The following is a 14814-nucleotide window of genomic DNA, read 5'->3' on the forward strand; positions in this document are numbered from 1 at the left end:
CCAACAAATTTTCTATAGGATTGAGGTCAGGGCTTTGTGATGGCCACTAAAATACCTCGACTTTGTTGTCCTGAAGCCATTTTGCCACAACTTTGGAAGTATGCTTGGGGTCATTGTCCATTTGGAAGACCCATTTGTGACCAAGCTTTAACTTCCTGACTGACTGATGTCTTGAGATGTTGCTTCAATATATCCATATAATTTTCCTGGCCAAACAGTTCTATTTTTGTTTCATCTGACCAGAGGACATTTCTCCAAAAAGTACGATCTTTGGCCCCATGTGCAGCTGCAAACCATAGTCTCTTTTTTATGGTGGTTTTGGAGCAGTGGTTTCCTCCTTCCGGCCTTTCCGGTTATGTCGATATAGGACTCGTTTTACTGTGGATATACAGTGGGGAGAACAAGTATTTGATACACTGCTGATTTTGCAGGGTTCCAACTTGCAAAAAGCATGTAGAGATCTGTCATTTTTTTTTATCATCGGTACACTTCAACTGTGAGAGACGGAATCTAAAACAAAAATCCAGAAAATCCCATTGTATGATTTTTAAGTAATTTGCATTTTATTGCATGAAATAAGTATTTGATACATCAGAAAACCAGATTTGGTACAGAAACCTTTGTTTGCAATTACAGAAATCATACGTTTCCTGTAGTTCTTGACCAGGTTTGCACACACTGCAGCAGGGATTTTGGCCCACTCCTCCATACAGACCTTCTCCAGATCCTTCAGGTTTCGGGGCTGTCACTGGGCAATACGGACTTTCAGCTCCCTCCAAAGATTTTCTATTGGGTTCAGGTCTGGAGACTGGCTAGGCCACTCCAGGACCTTGAGATGCTTCTTACGGAGCCACTCCTTAGTTGCCCTGGCTGTGTGGTTCAGGTCGTTGTCATGCTGGAAGACCCAGCCATGACCCATCTTCAATGCTCTTACTGAGGAAAGGAGGTTGTTGGCCAAGATCTTGCGATACATGGCCCATCCATCCTCCCCTCAATACGGTACAGTCGTCCTGTCCCCTTTGCAGAAAAGCATCCCCAAAGAATGATGTTTCCACCTCCATGCTTCACGGTTGGGATGGTGTTGTTGGGGTTGTACTCATCCTTCTATTCCTTCAAACACAGCGAGTGGAGTTTAGACCAACAAGCTCTATTTTTGTCTCATCAGACCACATGACCTTCTCCCATTCCTCCTCTGGATCATCCAGATGGTCATTGGCAAACTTCAGACAGGCCTGGACATGCGCTGGCTTGAGCAGGGGGACCGTGCGTGCGCTGCAGGATTTTAATCCATGACGGCGTAGTGTGTTACTAATGGTTTTCTTTGAGGCTGTGGTCCCAGTTCTCTTCAGGTCATTGACCAGGTCCTGCCGTGTAGTTCTGGGCTGATCCCTCACCTTCCTTATGATCATTGATGCCCCATGAGGTGAGATCTTGCATGGAGCCCCAGACCGAGGGTGATTGACCGTCATCTTGAACATCTTCCATTTTCTAATAAATGCGCCAACAGTTGTTGCCTTCTCACCAAGCTGCTTGCCTATTGTCCTGTAGCCCATCCCAGCCTTGTGCAGGTCTACAATTTTATCCCTGATGTCCTTACATCCTCTCTGGTCTTGGCCATTGTGGAGAGGTTGGAGTCTGTTTGATTGAGTGTGTGGATAGGTGTCTTTTATGCAGGTAACGAGTTCAAACAGGTGCAGTTAATACAGGTAATGAGTGGAGAACAGGTCTGTGAGAGCCAGAATTCTTACTGGTTGGTAGGTGATCAAATACTTATGTCATGCAATAAAATGCAAATTAATTACTTAAATCATACAATGTGATTTTCTGGATTTTTGTTTTAGATTCCGTCTCTCGGAATCTAGTGTACCTATGGTAAAAATTACAGACTCTACATGCTTTGTAAGTAGGAAAACCTGCAAAATCAGCAGTGTATCAAATACTTGTTCTCCCCACTGTAGATACTTTTGTACCTGTTTCCTCCAGCATCTTCACAAGGTCCTTTGCTGTTGTTCTGGGATTGATTTTCACTTTTTGCACCAAAGTACGTTCATCTCTAGGAGACATAATGCATCTCCTTCCTGAGCGGTATGACGGCTGCGTGGTCCCATGGTTATACTTGCGTACTATTGTTTGTACAGATGAACGTGGTACCTTTAGGCATTTGGAAATGTCTCCCAATGATAAACCAGACTTGTGGAGGTCTACAATGTTTTTTCAGAGGTCTTGGCTGATTTCTTTTGATTTTCCCATATTGTAAATGTAACGGATGTGAAACGGCTAGCTTAGTTAGCGGTGCGCGCTAAATAGCGTTTCAATCGGTGACGTCACTTGCTCTCAGACCTTGAAGTAGTAGTTCCCCTTGCTCTGCTTTTGTGAAGCGATGGGTAACGATGCGTTGTGTTGTTGATGTGTGCAGAGGGTTCGTGCCCGGGTATGGGCGAGGGGACGGTCTAAAGTTATACTGTTACATAAAGCAAAGAGGGCTTGAAGGTAGGCCTTGAAATACATCCACAGGTACACCTCCAATTGACTCAAGTGATGTCAATTAGCCTATCAGAAGCTTCTAAAGCCATGACATCATTTTCTGGAATTTTCCAAGCTGTTTAAAGACACAGTCAACTTAGTGTATGTAAACTTCTGACCCACTGGAATTGTGATACAGTGAATTAAGTGAAATAATCTGTCAGTAAACAATTGTTGGAAAAATTACTTGTGTCATGCACAAAGTAGATGTCCTAACCGACTTGTCAAAACTATAATTTGTTAATTAACAAGACATTTGTGGAGTGGTTGAAAAACTAATTCTAATGACTCCAACCTAAGTGTATGTAAACGTCCGACTTCACCTGTATAAGTTATCCTGTACGAGCTTTTGTGCCGACTACATTACGTTGTTACAGGTGTCAAGCTTATGGGCATGTGGCTACAGTGTGTAGGAGGGAGGTTCCTAGGTGTGAGAAGTGTGCAGAAGGTAATGAGACAAAGGGATGTGTAACATTGGGGGGTGCCCCAGTAGTAGTAGGGGTGCCCCATGGGGTTGGGGATCAGAAATGTCCAGTGCAAGAGAGGCAGGTTGATGTTTCCAGGGTTAGAGTAGAGCAGAAGTTGTCATATGCTGAGGCAGTGAAGAAAATAGAGGAAGATGGGTCAAGGGGGAGGGATCCTGAGAGTACATAGGGATAAACCAACAAGTCATATGTTTCTATAATATTGGATTTTTTGGCATTTGTAGTAATTGTTATCAACTGTACTGCAGGGGTGGAACATAAGTCATAGAAAATAGAGGTTGTGGTGGTATTTGGGTGTGCAAAACTTGACATCAGAAGAGGTACAGGGTGTAGTAAGGGTTGGTGTTTCATCCTTTCAGGCTGTTGGCCTGAAGTAGGACTAAATAGATGTATATAGTGGAGTACTGTATTTATTATTAATGTAGTGTTAGATGGTAGAGTATTTGTTGTATTAAAAAAAAATGTTGATATAAAAAAAATAATCAAAGTATAAGGGAGTTATACTCCAGTCTAGTAGGTGGCGGTAATGCAACATTTATTGGATGCCAACCGCCATTAAACCTCATTGAAGAAGAGCTAGCTCTGTCTTATTTTGTGCCAATGCTCATTGATGCCATAGGATACAGAAAGGTATATAAAGAAAAGTTAAAGTGTAGTATATTGCAATTAAGTGGACAATATTACAGGGGGAACTAAAACCACGGATGTTTAGCTTTATCCAACAGTAGTCTAACAAAAAGGCACAATGCATGAACAGTATGTTTCTGCAGTGTGGGTTTGATTGAATATGCCCCCTTATATCATCTTACCAGTTATGTCTGCGACAACATTTTAAACAAACTCCGAGTCCCGATTCTCCACCCTTCTCCCAAAGTGTGCACTGCCACACTTTCACGCATGGATTTAACAATAGTGGAACCCCCCAGCCTGTCCCCATATAACAGTCACTTCTTGATGGCTTCTTGGGTTTTGTAGATCTGAAAAGACTATAGCCTGAGAACCCACCCCACCTACCCAAGGCTATGATAGTTTGAGAAAGACGTGTTCATATCTCTGGCTTGGCTACTGATTTTTGCCATTTTTTCTGCATTCTTTAAAAGGATAATGAATGTGCTAATAGCAGGTTTTCACTGTGGTGTTGTATTAACAGGGTCAATTTTTGAAAATGTTATTTTGTTATTGATGTACCACCTCTTCTTGTGTCCGGCTAATTGTTCAATCATACATTACATTATAATCGTGTATGTGACCAATAAAATTTAACTTGATCTGCCAACCTCTTATCCCTTAGCCTAAACATTTGACAATCCATTGGAATTTCTTCCAAACACAAGAGATTCAACATCAAATAAACAAACACAGAGATAAAACAGGAACAACTGATTGCAAAATCAATGCATTTTTATTTTGTTTTTAAATTGAAACATTGTGGTGGCGTCATTACTGCTATAGCCTCTAAAAGAAGACTTTGAATAACCAAAGTGCTAGAATAGTTACATTTCAATGGCTTCACTCTGTTAGTAAGAATTGTACATCGAAAAATTAGCTCAGGTGAAAACACATATCAAACAAAATTGATCAAATTAGCCTCTACCCCCTGATTGACATGTAGGATGGGAGATATGATACAATACCCTAAATGACTTCACTTGTCTAAAAATAAAGTCCTTTACTTGGTTGTCATGTCCACAGCATAAACATCATCACACTAAGTCTGAGCCTTCACACCAGAATAACACCACACTTTAACTACATGGGCCTCTAGTCAAACCAATACAAAGAGAAGATTTAATGCAAAGTAATCGCCAATGAGCTATCAAATGAATGCTAGTTAGACACCGCATACAGATTCTCAAGCCAAGAAAGATCACACAATTCATTTGATGCTTAAATAATCGTTTGACCATCCAGTGTTTTTGTCATACATATTCTATTAAGAGCTACAATCAAATAATGTCTTATGTCTTTATGTGAGTAGATTAAATTTAAGGAAGTACTTCACCAAAGCCCAAAAGGAAATTACACCTTTTCTTTAAAACCACAGCAGCCTTCATAAAACCAAATGACACACCGCTAAAATGATTACAAACAGTCTTACAGCGTACAGAGAGACCTCTACACCTTATAGCCAATACACACAATACAGTTATAGTTTTACGGCGAGCCAGTCTACTAGCATATACATTCAGATAACTTCTTTCTCATAGCATTTATGCTAATGCCAGCAGAAGCTGCCGTTCAGTTTTACATAGACAAACGGTAGACTACATTAAACCCTCAAGAAGCTATAGAACAAATTTTCTTCATACTGTTCCTAGTCCCCGACACAAATGCTTTTATGGTATTTTTTTCATTTCAAATATAAAACTGGTGACAAATGTAAGGACTATATGTGTACACAGATAAAGGGTTTTAATTCTCATTTTAATACAGTGTTTGCAAACTTGTAAAAATTGTACTTAAAATAATGTGAACGGCATGCATGAAAATATGAGTACTCTGCTTTTGCAGAATTAGATACATCCCCTTTTTAGGAATCACTTAAATTTGCAGAAGATTTTCTGGAAATGTCCTCTGTTAAAATCTAACCAGCTTTTTTCATATACAAACATTATACCTGCTATAATAATGAATTATACAAGAACGTGTGAAGTTACACTCAAATCTTCCTTAAAAGTGGAACCATTTTGATAATAATGTTGAAAGCACTTGTAAAGTCCTCTCCTGTGCATTATCATCCTGTAACTCATCATTTTTCTATTGTACACATTGTAATTTATATACAGGAAAAAGCTGTGTATTATTTTTAGTTTTAAAAAGGAAAACAAACCCCACAGCAATTTACAACCTGACATTTATGGGTCCAAGAAAAAACTATAAGGCGAGTGTTGGAGGTGGATCAGAAGTGTTCCTCTAGATTTTGTGTAATTTTGTTGATTTTCTTTCTCCTACTACTAGAATTGAGCTTTTGTGCCATCTTTGGTCACAGGTGTATGTTCAGTTGCACCTGTAGTTTTTCTGTGATGGAGTCCTTTTTGTTGTCACCACAATACTCCTCAAAAGCTCTCACGACACCAATGGCACGTTACGAGTCACAAACAGGAAGCAGAATTCTCCTGGTCCATAGACCACAGGAAGTGAGAGCCATACAATTAGAATTCAGATTCCATGGTGAGAACCTTCCAGGTCCCTCAATTGACAGGGAGTGAGATTTTCATGCTCATATTGAAATCAGACGGATCAAGTCCTGGCTGAAATTTCTTGAGTTTTTCAGTTTGTAACTTTCTGCCCTGGAAACAGATGAGAAGAATTCCTGCACACCTGAAAATTAAGAAAATATTACAATATATCAGATATTGACAGCTGTTTGAAAGAAGGTAGCCATTATAGAGGACATAGCCCATGCATTCACTAATGCTTACGAGTCCCTTAGTTTTTACTAATTCAGTTTACGGACTTTTACAAGCCACCCACAAATCTACGGGAGCAATCACCCGACGATGCTAGAGAGCATCAAGAGGTCTGTGGGCTACAACCTGACATGATGACTCCTTGATGTCCCCAGTCCACCTGGCCATGCTGCTGCTCCAGTTTCAACTGTTCTGTCTTATTATTATTCGACCATGCTGGTCATTTATGAATATTTGAACATTTTGGCCATGTTCTGTTATAATCTCCACCCGGCACAGCCAGAAGAGGACTGGCCACCCCACATATGCTCTCTCTAATTCTCTCTTTCTTTCTCTCGCTCAGAGGACCTGAGCCCTAGGACTGTGCCCCAGGACTACCTGACATGATGACTCCTTGCTGTCCCCAGTCCACCTGACTGTGCTGCTGCTCCAGTTTCAACTGTTCTGCCTTATTATTATTCGACCATGCTGGTCATTTATGAACATTTGAACATCTTGGCCATGTTCTGTTATAATCTCCACCCGGCACAGCCAGAAGAGGACTGGCCACCCCACATAGCCTGGTTCCTCTCTAGGTTTCTTCCTAGGTTTTGGCCTTTCTAGGGAGTTTTTCCTAGCCACCGTGCTTCTACACCTGCATTGCTTGCTGTTTGCTGTTTGGGGTTTTAGGCTGGGTTTCTGTACAGCACTTTGAGATATCAGCTGATGTACGAAGGGCTATATAAATACATTTGATTTGTTTTGAATTGTCATGGTCACCCTGTTTGTCATGGAAACCATCAGTTGAGCCACAGTTCATTAGAGTGCCACTACTCTTTTTACTCAGGTTTGCTTAAACTGAATAATTCACTGATGCATATAGTTAACAACACCTTACAGGGATTAACAGTAACCAATCAGATAGCCACCTCTCTCTGTAATGTAATTCCTATAGAATGGGCTGTCTATCAGCTGGCCTGTGGGGGGGGTTAATGGACAAAGAGAGAGTTAGAGAGAGTATCTGTGTGACAATAGGTGTGTTTTGAACATCATCCATGTACCCTTTGTGACTAGTCACCCACACACACAGCTGACAGGACAAAACGCAGCCAGAATCAAAACAGACAAGAGTCGGACTTTCAGTTGGAAACATGAAGGTCTGTTCGCGTGTGTGTACTGTTTGGAGTCGAATGAAGTACATTAATCAGAGCAGGAATGTAGATTGGAAAACAGAACAAGTATAGTGAAATGGAGCAGAGCTGTACCAGGTTTAGACATGTACATGGAATGGATCAGAAAATATTGAGCACTACCACTGAACAGTGTGGGGTATAAAAATGATGATTTTATTAGAGAAGTGGGGGGAGTAAAGTACCTGGTGGAGCACAGCTACCCCTACGATTGAAGCTTCTTCTCTCCCGACCTGCTTTTAGCTCCATCTCCTTGCTGAAACACACATACACATACAAGTGAGGCAAAGCCAATCTCAGAAGCCTATCCTGACAAGCAGCAACCCAACACAGCAACCTGAAACAGCAACCCGAGTGCAACTAGACCAGAGGTGAGATGTTGTAACAATAGCAACCTGAAACCATCAACCTGAAAGCAGTAAACCCCACCACAGAAGCAAATGTTAGCATTACACACAGTTAGCAGGATACCATGAAGTGAAAGCACACAACATACTAGTGGCAAATTCCTGGAAATAAAAGAATAGCCCAGAGGAGTTATATCACCAGAAACAAGAAAAAATAAAAGTGTCGAGGCAGTGTGCACCTGGTTCATGTCAGAACAATCAGTTCTCCAATTGAATGTGGGCCACAAAAAATAGCGCAAGTTAACATCATTTAGCTTGCCCTGGAGGCAGCTCTACAGAGTGGTCACTAGCTGGCACAGCCACAAAGTCATACAATCTGATTTTAAACCTTACCCTAACCACACTGCTAACCCTAATGCTTAACCATAACCTTAAATTAAGACCAAAAAGCTCATTTTATCCCCATACATTTTTACAATAAAGCCAATTTGGACTTCGCAGCTGGCTTATCTACAGGGAAGTTTCTCAGTTCTGCCTCCAGGACAAGACTCATGACAATAAATGTCAACCTGCAACAATAGCTGGGGCAACATCCTAGTCACTGAGCACCCATTGAATGTGCACACACACAAAGACGCACAAACACACAGACACTCAAAACAGACATACACACACTGGTAGCATTAGCTGCAGCACTCCACATCAGATCACAGCACCCCATACTGAGTTAAGGTCCAGAGGTTCTGACCCGCCTGTTTTCTGTTCAGACTCAGAACCCTAGAACCTCCCCTGGGGCAACTCTCTATGCAGCCTATTCCATCGTCATGCCAACCTCTAACTCCTCCTCCAGTAAGAAAGGGCAGGGCCAGGGGTCTCCTCGGTCCCAACTCCCCCTGTCCCCGCCCTGGTCGTCAGGCGTGGGCGTTGACACCCGGCGGATAACCTTTCTGATGACCTGGGAAATGGGGGGAGATAATGATCATGGTCAAGAAGGAGAGAGTATGACCGAGATACACGCACAAACACAAAGAGAGGGTTTAGGTCATTTTGGGAGGAGAGTTTAGAGGTGGGTATGATAATTCAGAGGTGTGTTCTTAGGAAGACGGGTGAATCAGAGTGAAGGCAGATAGTTACTTTTCTAGTGATGATGTTACCGTCTTCATCAGTAAACTGTTCTTCTGTCACTGATTCGCCCGGAATATTCTTTGCCTGTTCTCCCTGTAAGTGTTCATGGTTAGGACTACAATCAGAACTGGTCCAAATTCACCTCAGCCAGTGTAACAGCAAACCATTAACACACTTTACATCACCAGCACCATCAAACTGCAGGCAAACCTCTAGAGAAGAGAGAATATCTTTGAATTCCCCAAGAGTTGTTGAGTCAAGCAAAATCAAAGTGAAGTGTCCCTTTAAATTGCATCACAGAGGCAACAGTGAGACACAGAATGTTCCTTGATTTAAAGTCAAGCCATGAAAGCAGGTTACCAGGCCAGGACACACTAACACGCTCGCACGCACACCATTCAAACACTGTACACACACTGTTTGCAAACACACATTTCAGGCGTTTCCTTTATCTCCCATCGCTTGCTGTCAGTTAAGAGAGCCACACCAGTCCACTGCACACCAGGAGGCAAAGTTAAATGAACTGTCTACCGCCAACCCAAACCAAACTTCACCCAGTCTCAGCAGGGTACCTTGAGAATGACCCGGCGCCGAAACACCCTGGTGGTGACAGTCCGCTCCTCGTCAGAGCCGGACTCACTAAAACGCTGCTGATGAATGCAGTTAAGTAACATTACAGATATTGAAAAGGGGATGGAAACACAAAATGCGTAGGTGGTAGAGAATCTTTTTTGCTTCACACAATCCCAGGGATCTTTCTTCTAACACCTACAAAAATAAACAATGGCACATCTGGAAAAATTGGTCCAGTGAAATTTACAGTTGATTTGAAAGTATAGACATCCACTTCATGTCACTGTAAAAAGGGAACAGCGATGCACCTGATGAGCAGTATTCACTGTAGTAGACACACATTCTAAAAAAAACATTTACAGTACACTATCTTGCATAGTCTTTGCAATTACCTGGACTTTCCTCTCAGATACAAGCGTGCCTTCTTCCTTCCCACGTCCAGTTCTTCCGTTGGCTGAGTCCTGCGATACAGGAAGTGACCCGTCCTGAGGTGGTAGCTCCGTGTTATCGCCATTGTGCCTAGACCTCGCTAGCTCTCCTCTAGAGGAAGAGGTGATGGAGTCACTGGAGTTCTCCTGGCTGTGGGGAGAGATTAGGAAAAATGGTAAATTTGAGACTGAGATTAAATCTCAGATGAATGGTTTAGGATTATAATTGAGATCAACATGGATTAAGATAAAGAGTTAGATTGAGAATAGGATGGGATTGGTATCAAATTGAATGAATAAATTGTGACGAAGGCAGAAAGACTAAGGCGAAGATATTAAATCCCAGTTGTAGATATACATGAAAGTGTATTTATCCTTAATCCATAACTGTGATGGAATAATTTCGTTTTGTGTACCTATTTTCCTGGCGGTCTAGCAGGTCTGAGCTCACACTGCGGCCGGGTGTGGGGGGCTCCACGTTGACGCTGGATGTGTCACTGTGCCAACCTGGAAGTGAACACACGTCTTTTTCTGCCTGTTGCACCTGACTAAGAATCGCCTGAACCCTGGCCTCCGTCATTTCCTCGTCCTCCTCCTCTGAGCCTTCCTCCAAATGAATATCCTCCAACAGCGACTTTAACTTATCTTCTGTCTTCTCGTCTTCGTCTCCATCCTCTTCCTCGGTGGAACCAGACACACCCTGCTCCCCCAATGCCTCAGCCCAGGCCTGGGGGAGAGATATGCACCCCCTTCTTCCACCACCTCAGCCCCATTCTCTACTGCCTTACCCCCCTCCACCCCCACCTTACCCCCCTCCACCCTCACCTTAGTCCCCTCTTCCGCTACCTTAGCCCCGATCTTTGCTTCTACCACTTTATCCCCCTCTTCTGCCATCTCACCCACCTCTACCCCTTCCTCACCACCTCCCTGTACGACGTCCTCAGCCTCCCCCTCAGCCTCCACCGCTGATGCCCCTGTCTGTCTGCTGTCCTCCTGCTGTTGGAGGCTTATGTCCACTTCCTTTTTCTCTTCTTCCACTTGTACCATCAGCACCTGGTCACCTTCAGCCATTCCTGTGTTGGTGGCAGCGGTGGGATCTAAGTGAAGGGTGTGAATGGACAGGGACAGCTCCCAGGGCCTAAGGTGGGTTCTAGTGGAGGTGTCAGGCTCCACACTAGGCTCCATGTGGCCAGTCCAGGGCTCAGACTGGGTGAGGATGAGGGTAGGGGGGTGTGGGTGGAGCTGGACAGGGGTGGGGTCGATGGTGAGGGTAGGGGGTTCAGAGTGGAGCTCCGTGAAGGGAGGGTCAGAGTGCAGTTGGACTGGGGATTGCAGCTCCGCTAGGATGCTGTGATAATCTGTTGGGAGATGATATAAGCACATGGAAGCACTTGACACAAGAAATCCCACATAAAACACACACCACATGGACTGAGTGACAAGGACAAATGCACAGAGACGGATAATAGAGCATGCAACGAAAAACACCCACTAATTGTGGTGACACTCAGAGGGGACACTGGTGTCACAAATCACCAGCATAATATTCAGCACTTTTGATTCACTTGAGAGCTATCTTAGAGAAACTCAAGGTAAAATTGTGATAAAACAAAATATATTTATTTAAAAGGATCAATAGTTATGTCCGTGGCAGCTTTGAACAGTTTTATGACAAGTTTCTTCTGTTAAAGGGATGAATTCATATGCAGCCTTTGAGATGAGATAAGAAAACATAAATAAATTATATATACAACCGTTCAAAAGTTTGTGGACTCTTAGAAATGTCCTTGTTTTTGAAAGAAAAGCAATTTTTTTGTCCACAAAAAATCATCAAATTAATCAGAAATACAGTGTAGACATTGTTAATGTTGTAAATTACTCTTTTTTATGGAATATCTACATGTGTTCCATTGGCACGTTGTGTTAGCTAATCCAAGTTTATCATTTTAAAAGGCTAATTGATCACTAGAAAACCCTTTTGCAATTATGTTAGCACAGATGAAAACTGTTGTGCTTATTAAAGAAGAAATAAAACTGGCCTTCTATAGACTAGTTGAGTATCTGGAGCACCAGCATTTGTGGGTTCGATTACAGGCTCAAAATGCCCAGAAACAAAGGACTTTCTCCTGAAACTCCCACTCCACTTTCTATACTGGTAAGAGCCAGTTTGCGCTGTTCTGTGAAGGGAGTAGTACGCAGCATTGTACCAGATCTTCAGTTTCTTGGCAATTTCTCGCATTGAATAGCCTTCATTTCTCAGAACAAGAATAGACTGATGAGTCTCGGAAGAAAGTGCTTTGTTTCTGGCCATTTTAAGCCTGTAATCGAACCCACAAATGCTGGTGCTCCAGATATTCAACTAGTCTACAGAAGGCCAGTTTTATTGCATCTTTAATCAGAACAACAGTTTTCAGCTGTGCTAACATAATTGCAAAAGGGTGTTCTAATGATCAATTAGTCTTTTGAAATGATAAACTTGGATTAGCTAACACAACGTGCCATTGGAACACAGGAGTGATGGTTGCTGATAATGGGCCTCTGTACACCTATGTAGATATTCCATAACAAATCAGCCGTTTCCAGCGACAATAGTAATTTACAACATTAACAATGTCTACACTGTATTTCTGATCCATTTGATGTTATTTTAATGGACAAAAATGTTATTTTCTTTCAAAAACAAGGAAATTTCTAAGTGACCCCAAACGCTTGAATGGTAGTGTATGTGAGGCATGCCAGGAATACAATTTTGCATATGTGCGATGAGTGGGTTTTATTAGTTAAGATTTGAGTGCGTGTTCAGTCATGCTCACACAGAAAAATAAGAGAAGAGAGGAGAGGGTGAGGGGGCCTAGATTCATATTTCCAGGATAGAGGTGTCGATGCCAACCCAAGGGAGAGGAGAAGAAGGTACAGGAGACACACGGGGACACTGACACACAGGAAAGGGGGACTGGGAATGGATGGGAGGAAGGGCCAGGACTAGGGCAGTGAGACCCTGCAGCTGATATTAGGGGGAGGACAGCAAAGGAGATGGGGTGGGACGAAGGGGGAAATTGGGACCGGCATGGGGTCACATCGGGAGACAGCTGGGGGGTGGGAGTAGAGGAGAGGGCTGTGGCGTCCCCAGTAGGTTTAAGACTTGGTGACTGAGAAGGAGGTGAGGGAATTAGCTGGGGTATAGGAGTAGAGGACAGGTGTGTGGGTTGACTGGGGTCCCCAGTGGGTTGAAGACTGGGGGTCGAGAAGGAGACATGGAAGAGGAGAGGTTGCTGGATCAGGCGGTGGGGACGGGGATAAAGGTCTGCTGAGGTCTCTGGTCCATAAAGGTCTCTGGTCTATGAGTAAGACAGAGGACCATTAACTTGGGGATCGGCTGGGAGATAATGGACGATATGGGGGTGTGGACTTAGTAAGGGAGTGGGGTGTGGAGTCCAAGGGGGAATCAGGGTTGAGGGAATGATTCTCAATTTCTCAATCGAGGGAGAAACTGGGAATGAAGAGATGGAGGAGCTCTCAGGAACAAGAAAACATGCAACAGGTGAGGAAAGACGATTAAAGAGAAACAAAGACATACAAAAAAAATCTAACAAATTACAAAAACGTGTTAGCAACACAAGACAATTATGAATGAGAGGACAGAGGTGATTTTGAGAGATTAGGAAACAGGGAAGGAAAAGGGATTGGGAAGAGCAGAGATGACAGCACAATACTCTTAATAAGCGCTTAAGAGCTGTTATAAGCTGCCCTGGAGGTTGGGCTGTGGCGATGATCGAGAGCATGAGGGGAGGAAGGTAGTCTGGTTTCACAGAGGAGGAAGCTCTGTCATTCTATCCAGGGATGGCTCAGAGGAACTGGAGGTACTGGAGACTAGAGAACTAAACAGATCTAGAGGTATTGATGAATTCAGACGGTTGAGTCTATGGCTACTCCATGCATTAGGGAACAAAGGTGTTTATACAGTAGTGTCCTGTTAAAGGTACAAGGTAATCAGGTAAAAGCAGTGTCTTACAGAATGCACCTGGTTAGCATCATGGATTGTTTTAGTGTTTGCCATCAATTCATCTTTCAACATCCTTCATGCACAAATGCAAATGTATTTTTAGAGGGCTTAAATAATATCAAAGTGGTGATCGGGTCATGGCAATTAAGACCTCTTTAGAAACGTTTTGGGTTTGACATGCTGCCTTCATCATCAGGGTTGATGTCAATTTAATAGTAACCCAGTCATTTCATAACGTGAATTATAATCAATTCCCTGAATTGACTAGGTTAAAAGTGAACCCATGGTACTCTGCATGCTAACATTTCCTCACACTCAATTGAGTGCATGTCAGAAAATGTGTACACTCAAGCTGGAAATAAAGCCATAAAACGAAGGGTCATACATCACCCTATCTAAGATAGGGTACTGTAGTCTCTATAGTCAAATTGCATTCAATAGTATAGCCAGGCAATTTGTTCTTATTTTTGTTACAGTTCTAATGCAAAAACAAAAGAGTGGCAGCAGAGGTAAGAGGTCAGCTAGATGGAGCTAAACTTTACCATCAGCCTGATCCAGGTAAACAGCGTTATCATCGGCAAAACTTCTCGTGCCTGAAATGTTACCATAGTCAAATATCGGCCCCTCCAGTAAAGTCACAATATCCATCCGATTGACTTTGGTCAGCACTCCAGTTAAGGCATCCGCTGTAAGAAAAACAGACAACCCGAAAGTCAGTCAAACAAACACAAGACACTATTGCACAATATGG

The 14814-nt window shown here is 42.9% G+C and overlaps 2 protein-coding genes across 5 annotated transcripts in view; both read right to left on the bottom strand.

Moving 5' to 3' along the window:
• Positions 1-4391: 4391 nt before the first annotated feature.
• On the bottom strand, positions 4392-10780 carry LOC127916522 (ankyrin-1-like). The gene is made up of 7 exons (XM_052498656.1): positions 10477-10780; positions 10025-10211; positions 9632-9709; positions 9069-9152; positions 8767-8889; positions 7773-7843; positions 4392-6329 (listed from the first exon to the last, which is right to left on the bottom strand). Exons 1-6 carry the CDS (start codon positions 10638-10640, stop codon positions 7793-7795), a joined length of 687 nt encoding a protein of 228 aa, XP_052354616.1. The 5' UTR covers positions 10641-10780; the 3' UTR covers positions 4392-6329; positions 7773-7792.
• LOC118369789 (ankyrin-3-like) overlaps positions 10697-14814 on the bottom strand; it is a 137368-nt gene continuing 133250 nt past the window's right edge. For all 4 annotated transcript variants that reach the window (XM_052498652.1, XM_052498654.1, XM_035754489.2 and 1 more), the window contains 2 exons: positions 14606-14749; positions 10697-11418 (listed from right to left, as the gene is read on the bottom strand). In XM_052498652.1, coding sequence (XP_052354612.1) covers positions 10697-11418; positions 14606-14749 — 866 coding nt within the window. The remainder of the gene's footprint in view (positions 11419-14605; positions 14750-14814) is intronic.

This window comes from Oncorhynchus keta, chromosome 36 (assembly GCF_023373465.1).
Source record: "Oncorhynchus keta strain PuntledgeMale-10-30-2019 chromosome 36, Oket_V2, whole genome shotgun sequence".
NCBI lineage: Eukaryota > Metazoa > Chordata > Actinopteri > Salmoniformes > Salmonidae > Oncorhynchus > Oncorhynchus keta.